General features: G+C 37.6%; 1 protein-coding gene across 5 annotated transcripts in view; it reads left to right on the forward strand.

Annotated features, from left to right (window-relative positions):
* The window catches only part of SLC6A6 (solute carrier family 6 member 6), a 60,717-nt gene that overhangs the window by 14,200 nt on the left and 31,300 nt on the right, over nucleotides 1-15,217 (forward strand). Inside the window, exon 3 of one of the 5 annotated variants that reach the window (XM_081934479.1) lies at nucleotides 2,610-2,675. The exons of 2 other annotated variants lie outside the window; for them this stretch is intronic. In XM_081934479.1, the coding sequence (XP_081790605.1) occupies nucleotides 2,621-2,675 (55 nt within the window). In that variant the 5' untranslated portion in view covers nucleotides 2,610-2,620. Of the gene's footprint in view, nucleotides 1-2,609; nucleotides 2,676-9,136; nucleotides 9,335-9,865; nucleotides 9,889-15,217 lie in introns of those variants that run through there. 2 more of the 5 variants (XM_081934480.1, XM_081934483.1) reach the window with 2 other exon arrangements.

The raw sequence follows: 15,217 nt of genomic DNA on the forward strand, positions 1-15,217 counted from the left end.
TTCAGTTCCAACTTTATCAGTCTGGATAACAATAGACTCTGCAAAGCAGAGATATGAGGAAGAGAGGAGAGTATATGCCAAGTTCTGTATCCAAAGCCTGTGGTACAAAGCAAAATTAAACTGAGCCAGTGCAGCATTAGGACTGTCGCTGTACATCTTGGTGGAAGAAAAGTAATAATAATCTCTCCTTCAGGATAGGTTAATCACAATTCCTAGTTGGTCTGGAAAGTGAACTGGCTGATTTTCTCAGTAACCTTAGTGAGAACTTTAGAATGTAGATAATTAACATCACGCAGTGTGCACAGTCTGTTCTTTCTTGTACGGTAGATAGTAGGGTGTGTGCATAGACAAATTGTCTTGAATTTAACTTGGATTTGCTTCCTTAGATCACACTGGCATTAAAGAAGCATGGAAAGGGCAAATCCAATGTTACTGAGCACAATAGTTTCTTTTTACTTCCTCCTCTCATCTGCCCGGAGCACATACTCATTAATTAGACTAATTTAGAGTAGGCTGAGAAAGAGAATCATTTAGCCAAAGGAGGTAGTGATAAATCCATTTCATATGCTTTGTATTTACTAATATCATAATAAGACTAGGTCAGCAATTCAAGGAAACCAGTTGCAAAGTTAAAACAGAAACTTAGTTCCTTGGTTCACATTGGATGCCTTGATGTACTGACTCAGACTGGGCAATTGCCTTGATGTACTGACGCAGACTTCTTCCAATTATTACTATGATTCAGAGCCAGAGTTTTAAAATTATTTTATAAAAGACAAATGAAATCCTCATAGGGCCTGCTGTCAGATGGAAGAGTATTATACGTAAGTATGCCAAGTGACAAAGCTGGAAGGAAAAAGAAAAGTTGTAGTCTACTTTTCTGCTTTCTATGAGGCCCTTGAGAAATGCAGAAATATTGTGCTGGCTTTTCTTAATATTTTTAATACACATTCACATTTTCTTATCACAAACCTGGGAGTAAGCAGGCTTCTATAGTTTCATTTGATTACTGCCTTCAAACCACCTTGGAAATTGTCATTATAGAAGATGGAAACTTCAGTCTTAGAGATATTTATTTATTTTTATTTGTCTCATTTATATAGTTGTCCATTCACAAGCAAGTGATTCTGGGTGATGTACAACCAAACTAATGTGAAAGGGAGTACATGTCTAGCAGGCATATATTGCTAAGCCCATTCCTTTCTTTATGATTTTCAGTTTAGCAGGCAGAATAGAGTAGCAGTTTTCAAGCATTTGCAAGTTGCAGTACCTTAGTTTAAAAATTCCCAGAATCCTTGATGAAGAGAAAAAACTCTAGTAATAAAAAACAGGCTATATTTGAGTTATATATAATATAATTGTTTTGCACTTAGTCTCTCAAGAAACCCATCTTCATGGAACTGTAGGATTCTATGGAATATATGTTTATCCCCGGAATAGGTCGTCTTTATATTTAAAAAGAGTCATAATACAGTATCCTTGAACCCTGCATTTCAAATAGTACATTTTTTATATCATCTGCAGACATAACAAAAATTCTTTAATCTACAAGGCAAGATGCTTTTGATATGTAAAGGCTACAAAAGCTAAAAGACCCAGTTCAGCTAATGAAAACATTGAAGAGAGCTATCACAAGCAAATCTATAGTGTTTAGTCTATATCAGCCTATTTATGTTAAAATGGATATGCATTAAAATGCACATCAAAAACACTACATACCTCACCTATTTGTGTTTAGATGCATATGTTAGAAGCATATCTCAGTAAACGTTTTATTGAAAGCAGCGCAGGACAGATATTCTACATACAGGTCTGTTATTGTTAATAACAATAATGGGCGAATCAGAAGTAATTCATCAACAAACAAGAAAACAGTATAAAGATTCAATTTATGCAGCCCATATATAAATAATCTTTGGACTGCAAACAATACAGCACATCAAAATTATTGCTGTGGTACCTTGTGGTAATGAAAATCAAATTGGAAATGCCAATTGTTAGTTCTGTATATGCGCACAACCCATATAGGGTAATATTTCACATAGATATTTCTTCCTGCTCATAGTCTCTTCAATATAAATGACTTAGTTCTTTGGGTCCTTTTGAACTGCTATGGCATACATTTTTAAGCAGGGAATAAATGAGTTTGGAAAATTACACAGGGATATTGTCAACTTTTAGCCTTGTTAAAATGTTTATGTTTGATACAATAACTTGAGAAAATATAATTTATTTTTATTTATTGAACCTATATGCTGCCATTCCCACTATCGAAGTGACTCTGGGCATTTTGTTTTGTAATAATTAATTTTAAGAAAGCTCCGTATCCCTGTTAATCTTCAGTTGGGACCGGGTATACTGAAGCCTTTAGTTCCCGGAAGAAGTTGGTTTTCCCAGACTAGGCTCCTCAGGATTGCATTTTTATAGTGAGAGACTCATCAGAGTTAGTTCTGAAGTTCAGTGTTTCTTAAAGTGCAACTCCATAGGGGGGAAGTGGATTGCTCATTGTCATCACCAATATTATTTTTAATTGCAATGCTCAGAAGGATCCATCTTTCTGTGTTCATTTGCTGCAACAAATACTACCAACATTCATTACTTTCTATCAGTGACTTACCCTATGGAGGAGCCAGCCCTGCCCATCCACATTGAGGAGGGGATAGACGTTCTGACTGGTGAGTGCAGCTAAGGTGGGATGCTTGTGAAATGGGGGGAGGCATGCTGATGCAGAGAGCTTGAGACCTTGTTTGTGTTATGTATTTGGAAAATTTAGGAATGTTTTCCATGAACATTTTAAGTAGTTTTCTGTTTTTCCAAAATGTGCTATATTGATAGGACCAGTTCTCACAAATATTTCACCACAATTGATCTTTGACCATGATAATGCTACACACTGATCTCTCATTACCTAGCCTTGCAGGCTTTCATAATTTTACTGTCTGTATAAAAAATATAGCCATTTTTGCTATTCAAATGTACAGAGATAGGGTGCAATAGAAAGACATCTAGGCAAATGGCTATTTCGATTTGAAATTGACTAGTTTGTTTTTAATTGCTCACTCATAACTCATAAAAACACATTTGCATGATAATATATTTTTCTTGGTCAACTCTTAAGAAATTTGAAACTTTTTTGTTGTCTTTTTTGATGAATTACCATTAAAAACCCAAATTATTATTATTGTTATTATTTAAAAGTACAAAAATGAAGACACAACTCTATTAACCAAAGGCAGAGATTCAGATTATACAAGCAAGCAAATATTTCCACTGCTAGAGGGATCTAGTGGAGAACAATTGGAAGATAGCTTTTGCAACATATATTAATATGCAGATAGGGCCAGATTTGTGGATATCAGAACTATTAGCCAAAGTTGGTGCAATAGATGTCTTTTCCACCCTCAGATCTATCTAAAACTATCATCAAGAGCCTACTGTTCTTTCTCTAGAACAAACTTAACTCAATTGTTCTGAAGTCCATAATTATTTAGAGATTAATCTCAATATTAAGTTACTTATATTTTAATTCAGACACCTGTCTGAAATATTTCATAGGATACACTGTTAATGAAGGATGAGAGTTTGTTTCTGATATCTGACTAATTATTTTATGCTTTAATGTTTTCTTATCTTCCGCCAAAATTAATGATTATAAATAAATGATTTTTAAAGTAGAAAAGTGCTCTTTCAGTCCCTCTCATTTTTGTGGTGGAATAACCATTGAGCACAATTCCATCTATTATCTTTAGCCATGTGATAAAAATGTGAATTACTCAGAAATTAATTTATATGCACTAGATTATTTTATAATTTACCTTAGGATCTGAGGCTTAGAATGTAGAACTTCATATGAACAGACACTGTATGACACTTAATTAGCTTAATAATGAAATGACAGTCTCTTTATCCTTTCTTCACGAGAAAGCATCTTTGATATTTCTTACAGATTTCTATATGTGAACTGTAAGAAATCTGGAAGTTTTTACTTCATGATATAGTTACATTTGATATATATTTTGTATTTCTTGTCTATATTGTTTCTCTATTACTTGTTTTAGTATTTTTCATCCCAAACAGTTAGAAGCTAGTTTTACTGTAATCGTGTAATTTTATTCAGATTCATATCAATTTTTCCTATAAGAATACAATCAAAATATGCATACTTTTCCTTTTAAATGTGAATTGAAAATACTTTGGCTTCCTGGAAAACAACGGGGAACTCCACAAAAACTGTTTATTTCATATAACTGTCTCCTATTCCTCTTCTGCCTTTCTTTCAAGCTCTGTATTATGTAAGAAAATTGGTTTATTTGTATGTGCATAAAATAGTTTTTAAGATTTTAATTCCAGTTTTTTTGTTTATACAAAACTGTTGCTTGGCAAATGCAGCTCTTACTCCTACTGTATAACAAAACAGTTAAGAAACTATAAATATTTCCATTTCCTGGTAATGTACATTCTCAGGTACAATAGCAGAGCGATTTTGTACAAACTGTTGCTTTGTATAGTCTGGAAATTAACTGCATGCTTACTGAGTGCAAATTGCCTGTGTGCAATTAACACTAACTAAATATAAATAATGATGGCAAAATCATTATCTGAACTCAGCTGGAACTGGAAAAAGAAACATTGAAATAATATTAAGGGGAATCTTTGTAGTGTTAGTAGTGTTTCCACCATTGTTGAAAACAAAGGATAAATTGCCCTTTTAAAAATATACTTCAATTTGCAGAACATAGTAAGCCGAAATAACTGTGTATTTCTCCATAGTGAGGGGAGGAGTATCGAGAATGGGTTAACTCCATCCTCTCGTTGATTGAACTGAGTCCGATAAGCTCTTTAAGCCACGCCCATGTTGCCAGGTAATCCCCAGTTATCGACTCAGTTCCCTCAACTGGACGGTTGTGTCATCCTGTGTTCCGGTGGACTTTGCAAATATCAATTTAATGCAAGCCTTGCTATGTCTCCGGCTGCGTGAGTACCTGGCTATCGTCAGAATCCCAGGTGGGGGTAGCGGTGTTTACCATTAGCCTTCAGGGGCGGCATGCAGTCTAGGTCACAAGTGAGGGACCAACGGTCACTCAGTGAGGATCTCCCTACCCGGCAACAAAGATCACGCTGAGCAGGCATGTCTCCTTTAAACGGACAGCCGATCAGGGGGAAGCCCTTAATCAGCGCAGGAGCGCTCCGCCGCTCCCCTCAGGGGTCGAGCGATGAACCGCGGCATTTTTAAACATTGCGGAGCGGAAGGAATCGGCCGGAGGAGCTAGTAAATGAGCCGCCAATAGCGAGGGGAGTTGAAGAGAGACCTTCGTCGGTAGAGGAAGGTGCGCAGCAGCTCGCAGTAGCACAAGCCACTTTTCAAGCCAGCCATGGGAATGGCCATTTGTATTTTGGTGTGAAGCACCATTTTGAGACCACGTGACCTAAGATGGCAGCCGCCTGCAATTCAGAGGGCTCTGGCAGGAGTCAAGTCAAGTCCAAGGGTGGGAGCGGCAAGGCAAAGAGCAAAACAAAACATACCTCCTCCAAGGCGGCTAAAGAGGCAAGCTTGGGCTCCAAGCCTCCCAAACCTGTCTCTAAATATGAACGGCAGAGGCATAAAGCCCTAGAGCAGTGATGGTGAATGCTTTTTGGCTCACGTGCCATAAGTGGGGGGAGTGAAGGGGAGTCATGTGCGGGTGTGCCGACCCCTAATTTTTACATGCTTTTTTCGCCCCCCCCAGGCTCCAGAAGCTTTAGAGGAACCTGGGGAGGGTGGAAAAACCGCCCCCCCAGACGTCCTCCGGAGGCATCAGGGAAGCCTCCGGATGGTCCCTGAAGCCTTCAAAGCACTCAAACCAACCCTCCGAGCAAACCGGAAGTCACTTATCCTATTGTTTTAGTGTTTAAATGTACAGAGAACTATTTAGAAGTTTTAAATTCTTAAAAATTAAAGAAAATCTGCTTTTAATGTGATGTAAGGTCATGAGTAGTTGAAGAGGGCCAGAAAGATAATACAGGGACTTGCGACATCCAGAAAAAAAAGAGCCTGGAGGAAACTGAAATGTTTAGTTCTAAAGAAGAGAAGGCCTGGTGAGACATGATGGCCACATTCAGGTATGCACAGGGAAGCTACAGGAAAGAAGTTCAGGAACTATTTTCGAGGCCATAAAAGCAAGAGCAGTTTCATATAAGTTCCCCCTCCCTAGATTTTGTTTAAATATAAAGAACTTCTTGATGATAAGATATATATTGTAGGAGATGACAGTCTAAGCCTGAAGGCAGGGTCAAATGGACCATCAGTCTGGAGTCCTACAGTCTCTAAAGAGACCTAACTCCAGCCCCCTTGATGTCTGTTGAGTCTTATTTGGTGCCTATTTGCCTTGACTGTTAGTAGGTCAGATTCTTGTAAAGGTTGCATGGAATAAACTTGCACTGCTTTTGAACTCTATCCTGGCTGTTACTGTAGTTTCTTGTGTCTCAGATATACAGTGGAAATACCTTTCTATGAATGGCTACCATTTGTTCTACATTGTAGAAGATTGGATTAGGCCAGCGATGGCGAACCTTTTTTTGGCTCACGTGCCACAAGTGGGGGGAGTGCAGGGGGCCGTGTGCATGTGTGCCATACCCATAATGCAATGCGCGACCCCCAGTGTGCATGCGTGCACAAAAGGCGCTTCCTCCCCATTTTTACATGTTTTTTTCCAGAGGCTTTATAGGAGCCTGGGGAGGGCGAAAAGAGCCCCCCGCCCCCCCGGAGGCCCTCCAGAGGATTCAGGGATCGTCCGGAGGCTTCCCTGAAGCCTTCGGAATGCTTAAAACGACCCTCTGTGCAAACCGGAAGTCACTTCCGGTTTGCTCGGAGGGTCGTTTTAAGCATTCCGAAGGCTTCAGGGACCATCCGGAGGCTTCCCTGATGCATTCGGAGCGCTCAAAAGGTGCCCTGACAAATGGCTCCGCGTGCCACCTGTGGCACACGTGCCATAGGTTCGCCATCACTGGATTAGGCAATCCTCTTGGTATCAACTCTGAAGCTGACCAGACCAAAGCCATTTTGGGACTTCAGTGTTGCCACACTGGAGCTGAGGGATAGGAAAGGAGGAATAGAGTAGATGGTGTTTTGTAGGCAAAACAAAAAAAACTCCCTGGGAACCAAGGACATTCCCACAGGTGGTCGGAGAGAGGAGAAGTGAAGTGATCAGGCAATGGGATGGCACCTGGATTGGATCATGTGACTGATTGTTTGGGGAAGGGAGAAAACTTTTGCTTTTAATTAAGTGAAAACCATGGGAACATTTAGAGTTGATTTTCACCAGCCTGTGCCAATATGATATATCTAATAAAACTATTCTTGAAAGAATCTACCTACCTTGGAGTTCTGTTCGATATGGGAGTATTACTTGGAACCCTGACACCTGGTCTCTTTTAATTTTATAATTCTGTGAATATAGAAAGGATTATTATTTGGTGATTAAAGAAATATCTGCATCAGTGAAATCTACCAGGCAATTTAGAGTTAAATTGCAGACCACATAAAGTGTGCAGGTTTAGCTACCCCTGTGATTTGTAATTAGAAGAGGAAGCTTGAATTGTTCCTCCTATGCATTGAAGTAATGTGTGAATTCTTCAAAATACGATTAAACTTCCTACTCTGGTTTGCAGTCTTAATTTGGATTGGTATACCTTGTACTTCCTTTATTTAAAGAAAAATCAATGGAACAAGGATAGTTTGATTGTTGAGAACTCCAGGCATTTTATACAAGTGCAGTTAATTAGCTACCTGGAATAATTTAGTTAGCCAAGCTGTATCAGAACACAAAGATAATTGGCAAGACTAGAAATAAGAGGGAAAGACTTTCAAGCAAAACACAAAAGAATTTGCCAGTCATTTGCAATCTTAAATACTGTGAAAATGTTTTATTTATTAGTACATAAAATTAAGATACAGGTAAATACAGTATTTTAACAACATCTGAATAAAGCTAGAGAAGGTGAGAACATGTCTTTCATTCCAGACATGTTCAGATAAATTTACTATAGAAATTCTTCAATGACTACCAGAAGAGGCAGACATATATCATTATATGTGTATATAGACCATATATATGTATAAAGTACATTATAAACTATAAGGAAAATAAGATTATCCGCAAAAGATAGCGGTAGCGGTAGGCATCTGTGCGAGTGTGCAGACAAATGATTAAATTACATGATGGTGCAAATAATATCATTTAGTTGGGCCAAATATTGGGATGCAAGTATGGAAGCACAGAATTTGTATCATGGTATCCTCGTATCAGTATTGCCATTTTGTTGAAATTCTGATTTCCTGAGAATATCAATGATCATAGCTATTCTTTTGTTTGGAAAAGGACCAGTAATCCCATGTCAGCTTTTGTAACAGCAGGTTTATATAATTTGTAGCATGTTCTCTGTAGAAACGTTATGGTCTCTTTTACTCTATGTTCCCATCCTTCTGGTAACTTGTCTTGCTGTTAAAAAAAAAAGCAGCAATACTTGGAAATGCCAGGACAGAGCCCAGAATCTTTTCTATAGAAAGCATATGAGCTCAGTATTAATTATATTTCTTACTGTGATCAGCAACATAACAATCTTGTTTGCAGTGGATTATCTTCTAATTTATTCCCTTATTTTAATTCTTTATCATTTTAATGAATACACAGAATAGCTAATTGTATTTGTCCTTATTAGACTTATTGCATGAATGTTAAAAGTGCTTTAAGTGTTTTTCTTTCTTTACCCATCTATGCGACACAAATTATATTTTATTTCTAGATAATTGAAGAGAGAACATTAGATCTGGAATTGACCTGGACACAATAGACAAGTTAGGAAGTTGTGCTCATTACTATCTTTTTTCTATAGGCATAGGAGGGTTTTTTTTTTGTTAAAAATATTTTAGTCTCTCAAACTTAACATTTGTAGAAAGGATAATTTGAGAGTTTGTTTTTAGATTGCTGTCTGAGAATTTGTGCTGCAGCATAGAGTTAACACTTCACCATTTTGTATTAGGAATAATGATGTAATTTTAAATTAGTGGGTAAGTGTGAATAATTGTCATTAAGTTTTTAGTAAGCTCACTCTAGGGTTTGTTAATTGAAGACTGAAAACGGTTTGTGGTCATTTAAGAACCCACAGTTGTATTTAACAGAGCCATCATTCTTACAGTAATTCTTGTAGATTTAACAGTGGCTACATACATACAGCTTCACCTGTGGAAAGCTGTTTTAGGAAATACTAGCTGAGTAGCACCGATGATATTACTTAGTAAGGTAAGGTAATGTCTGCAAGGAAACGATGACAGCACCAAAGGCTCTACAACCCCCAGGTACAGATATTCTCTTTTATTGGAATATACTGGCTCTATTCAGACAATCATATATGAATGAACTTTCTAGTAGTGTTGCAGCTTCTCCTTCTCCTTTAACAAGAGGCTTTGTTGGTATTAAATTTATAGGAATAATTCTCATGCCATAAACATATTTTAGGTGCAGTTTGGAATTTTATCCCAAAGTGATCTAAGGCATTGTCTTCTTTTGTAAGTTATATTTTAAAATAACCACAGTTTATGGCATTATGATAAACTGTATTAGAAGTAAAAAATGTCATTCTCCTAGAGCTCATGTCAGAAGGGAAAAGGATAGGATAAGATAGTGATAAGTATGCAGGAATCTCTTCATGTATTGTTAAACCATAATATTTTCTTCTTCTTAGCGTTATTCCCACACTATGGCAGTGTCAGCTTTCTACATTATAATATCTAAGGTGCTTATTTATCTCTTCAGTAAAACAACAATTATAACAACAAAAACCCCAAAGTGTAGCCTTCTAGGTTGGAATCTGAATCTTGAAGATTAATTGTGATCCCTCACCAGCTTTTAGGTAATTCTCATTAACAATACTATTTCTAATGTTTTGAAAATAGAAGCTAACTTAATTCAAATATATAGTAGTATTTCTTATGGAATTGAAAAATATTCATTAAACTGAGATTGTTTGGAAGGAATTTGAAGTATTATATAAAGAGGAAAATCTAGATTTTCTATGCATGGATTCTAGGATTTTCTAAACCACTTAGAAAAAGGTGTTTTAGGGGATCTTTTAAAATCCGCTGTACAGAATATGAAGTTACCATGTTCTTTAGATGTTTATTTTGCCATTTTTGAGAACTTCCCCTTGTTGTTTGAACTTCCATATGTATGTACAGAGAACAGTTTAGTTAGGATTGTTGCCAAAGAAAAGCCAGTCTCCTGGACTGGTCACTCAGTCTTATTGATTTCTTTTAATTTAGTGAAAATAGCTTGGAATCAGTTAAGGTAATATCAGGAAAATAAAATTGAGCAGCACTTCCTGTTCACATCATAATTGATATTTTATGGGAGGATATTAAGGAATAGTTTATAAATATAAATGGTGACCTATTACAAAAATGTTTGGCAATAAAGACCAATGCCTTTTTAATAAAGTTGTGTCTGGGAAGCCAATAGTAAAATGCAATAGTTTCATCAATGTAATATAATTGAACAACTTGGTTAATGATGGTGTGAATTTCATGGAACTGATTTGGTTCATCATCAATACATAAGATTCATGTATGGTCTAGACACTTTTTTTAAAAAATTGGAAGGAACTTTCCTATGGCTGCATTCATATTGTTTCTTGCTATAAATAGCAGCTTTGGCTCATTGTTCAATTATCTTAAATATTTGAGCCAAGCTCTTGTTTTTAAAGGAAAGGCAGACATATGTCTCCTAGAAATTGGCATGTTTTTCAGAAGTGGAACTATTCAATTATTTTATTATTCAAGAATGTGAGTTGCTCCTTATTAACTGATAAAATAGCTGTAGTTCATATTTGCAAAATGCCTTCCAACTCTATATCAGTTTTTTTGATTCTTATCTATAAAAAGTAATTATAGCTTTAATCGGTAAAATAAAATTGCAGGAAATCAAATGCAAATCATGTGAATGCTCAACACAATGCCCTTTGTTAAACACCGGTGTTTTTTTTTTTTTTTTTTTGAGAATTCTTTTCAATCTTGTAAGTACCCTTTTTATCTTCCTTGGCATTTCCTTCAATAGATAGCGACCATGTCTGGTCATAGAATAAAATTTAAAATAAAAGAGCAATAAAGGATAGATATTTAATAGGCCAATATGAAAATAAACACATTATAATATTATTCATTATAAACCATTTAGGGATTATCAGGATCCTAAATTAGGAAATCGATTTTCTTTTTTTAAAAAATGAGGCATTTAAAAATTGGAAGCCTTTTAAAACTCAAATCGTTTTAGTTAAATGAAGAAATCACATAATTATCTCAAATTAACTGTTCAGTTTTTAAGCAGTACTTCCATTTCATGATATCTGAAATAATATATTCCTTTATAAAATAAGCTATTAATGTTTGGTTAGCTGTTCTGTGTTATTCAGGAATCAGAAAAGATTCAGACAAACTCAGTCCTAATCCAACCTGGTTAATTTACAATAGCTATATTGTCTTGTGTTTATAAATCACAAATCTCTTCTTCTTCCAGCTGGCTCTCATTCCCAAGAAGTAGACAGGCAAAATTTTGGCATGGCTCACTAACAAGCTTTTACACATGATTCCTATTAAATGTTCACTTCAGAGTCCACTTATGCAGAAAAGAGTCTGCATAAATAGTGGGCTGTGCAATAGGCAGAGGAAGGACTGATTCAACGCCAGTTAGCAGCCAAGAAAAATGTAACTCTGCATGTTAGCATACATCCTGATTCTGTCCCTGTAAGATAGAATTTCCAGTCTCTTTCTTTGCATGCATAATGGAACTGAAATGTAAAAAAAATATTTCCCAAGTTCCTGAAAATCAGGGGTGTGAAATTGGCAGCCTGCAGGCCGGATGCATCATGCGGAGGCCACACCCACTCCAGCTCCGCAAATGGGAAAAACGTTACATGATGGCAACATGAGGTCGTGAGATTGACGCCCATGGGATAAATCATTGAGAACTAATGGATGGAAAGAGTGAGTGATTTGCATCACAGTTGGTTCTGGTGTGGAGATTTTATGAAATAACCAGGAATAGAAAATAAATGGTTGGACGTATGAAAAGAGGTTTGCTAATAATAATACGTCCAAGAATTTATACTAAATATCCCCTATTCTTTTTTCAAATTTTCAAATTTCCTCTCTTTCCTGATCAGAAACATTAGCTTTCCATGCTTATGATGGCTAAATGGAGATGAAGATTTGGCCTGGTGATCTTTCTCAAGGATAACAAAGAAAATAAATAATAATTATTCTTCACTGCCACTGCTATTCCTATTATGAATATTACCTTTTGACCCTCTTACTCCAACATATTTTGTGGATTACTCATTCTGAGGATTATGCAATATGTTGAATTCTAAGCTAATTAAATGGGAATTTGTGCAACGTACTAAGCCACCAAAAACAAAAGAAAAAAGAAAACCAATAGAAATTTAAAATTAGTCAAGCTTAACATGTGAAGTAAATACAGCCCCTAGGATTTTGATAGAGCTGGTTAAGCATGGTATATGAACACAATTACAATGTTCTTTAGTATACCTGTTTAGCATTCTCTTTTATACCATCATAATGACTATATTGAATCAAATATTTGAAACAAAATGACTTATTTATTTTACTCTCATCTGACATTTTCCATTATTTTATTATATATTTTCTATCCAGATACACTCAGAAAAAACTAAATATTATTTATATAATATCATCATGAAAGAAATCTTGAGTTTAAGAAATTTCCAGTTGATTATTAACAATATTTTTAAAGTATCAGTTAAGCATTCAGAGATACATTTAACAGATTTGTTTACTTATCAACTTAACCTGGTTGATTCATGGAAAAGTTTTCATTTACATTGTACATTGATGCATATGTGTCTGGCAATTATAGTTGCAGATTTCCTGCCCAGCTAATGTCAGCCACAGTTTCAGATCTCTACCATGATAGCCAAATCTGTTTACCACTCAGAAAGCATAAAATTAAATCCAGACATCCAGTACAACAACGCAAACTATGCTTTTGCAGTGACATATACAATAAATTAAATAATCTTCCTAGTTTCCATAAGTCAGATAAAAATGAAAGGTATTTTTACTAATGAAACACTGTGAAAAGATAAAAAGGCTTAAAGTATTACTACTTTAAGCACTGGCTTTGAGCAAGGCAATTTCTTTTATTATTAGGATTAGGTTTAAATGTTCTATTTTAATGGTTTTTATTTTTTTATAATAATGAATTATTTTATTAAATTATATTACTTAATTAAAATGAAATGTTCTGTTTTAAACAGACTTTAAAACCTTTCACCCTCCAGCTTTCTATCATGTGTAGTTCCAGTCCCAATTGTAATTGTAAGTCAAAGTCTACTTGTATATATATTTGCAGAATATTTTTCTGCTAAAAGAAAACCAGTTTCACACAAATGGTGAGAATGGATTAACTCTTGTGCTTTCAAATGTGCAAAAGTATATCTACAGAAGGGAGCTAATTTTATGCTGTCAAAAATATTTTTGCATATTCTTCTGCAGTTTAATTTTAATTTTAATTTAATTAGCACTTCTAGACCGCCCCCTCTCCCAAAAGGGACTCGGGGCGGTGTACAGTCCATATCAAAAACATCATACATAAAAACAATTAAAATTATTAGATGGATAAATACATAAATAAGAGGAGGATAAAATAGACAGAACTGTAATTGCTAAATAAATAATTTTAAGATATACAAAATTTAAAACCCCAGTGTCCTATAAAATTAAGTCCCCTAAAAAACCAGTAGGAAATATATATGCCAGGAGGTGACATTAAGAATTATGTCAGGCCAGCCAGTCGGAACAGGTGTGTCTTCAGTTTCTGCCGGAAGGAGCGGAAGTCAGTGGTGGTTCTAATGTCGGGGGGGGAGGTCATTCCAGAGGGTTGGGCCCATCACAGAGAAGGCCCTACTCCTTGGTGTCGCCCGTTGGCATTGCCTAGTGGACGGCACCAGGAGAAGCCCCTCCCTGTGAGAGCGAATTGGCCGCAGGGATGTGTGTGGGAGGATGCGATCCCGCAGGTAACTAGGCCTTATGCCATGGAGCGCTTTAAAGATGGTGGTCAAAACCTTGAAACGCACCCGAAAGACCACAGGTAGCCAGTGCAGCTCGCGCAGGAGCGGTGTTACGTGGGAGTACCTAGTACTCCCCATGACTGCCCGCGCGGCTGCATTCTGGACTAGCTGCAGTCTTCGTGCGCGTCCCAAGGGAAGCCCCATGTAGAGAGCATTACAGTAGTCCAGGCGAGACGTCACCAGTGCATGAGTGACCGTGCGTAGGGCATCCCGGTCCAGAAGGGGGCGCAATTGGCGCACCAGGCGAACCTGGTGGAACGCCCCCCTAGCCACGGCTGCCACATGGTCGTCCATTGACAGCCGGGCATCTAGGAGGACGCCCAAATTGCGCGCCCGTTCCACAGGGGGCAGTTGTTCGCCCCCTATGGCCAGCGTTGGAGTCAGCTGACTGAACCGAGGTGCCGGTAGCCACAGCCACTCAGTCTTGGAGGGGTTGAGTTTGAGTCTGTTGTCCCCCATCCAGACCCCGACGGCTTCCAAACACCGGGACATCACTTCGACAGCCTCGCTGGGGTGATTTGGGGTTGAAACATACAGCTGAGTATCATCAGCGTACAGATGGTATTCAACCCCAAAACCACGGATGATCTCCCCCAGCGGCTTCACATATGTGTTGAACAGGAGGGGTGAGAGGACCGACCCCTGTGGCACCCCACAAGTGAGTGACCTCAGGGTCGACCTCTGCCCCCCTGTCAACACACATTGCGACCGGTCGGAGAGGTAGGAGCCGAACCACCGTAAAACGGTGCCTCCGACTCCCATCCCCTCCAGCCGGCGCAATAGGATACCATGGTATCAAAAGCCGCTGAGAGATCTAATAGGACCAGGATAGAGGAACAACCTCTATCTCTGGCCCTCCAGAGATCATCAACCAGCGCGACCAAGGCTGTCTCTGTGCTGTGTCCGGGTCAGAAGCCGGACTGGCGTGGGTCTAGATATTCGGATTCGTCAAGGTGTCGTGGAAATTGCTGTGCCACCACATTCTCAACAACCTTCGCTAAAAAGGGAAGGTTGGAGACTGGACGATAATTAGCCAGCTCCATTGGGTCCAGTGAAGGCCTCTTGAGCAAGGGCCTCA

The sequence above is a fragment of the Natrix helvetica genome (assembly GCF_964273705.1).
Source record: "Natrix helvetica genome assembly, chromosome: 1".
NCBI lineage: Eukaryota > Metazoa > Chordata > Lepidosauria > Squamata > Natricidae > Natrix > Natrix helvetica.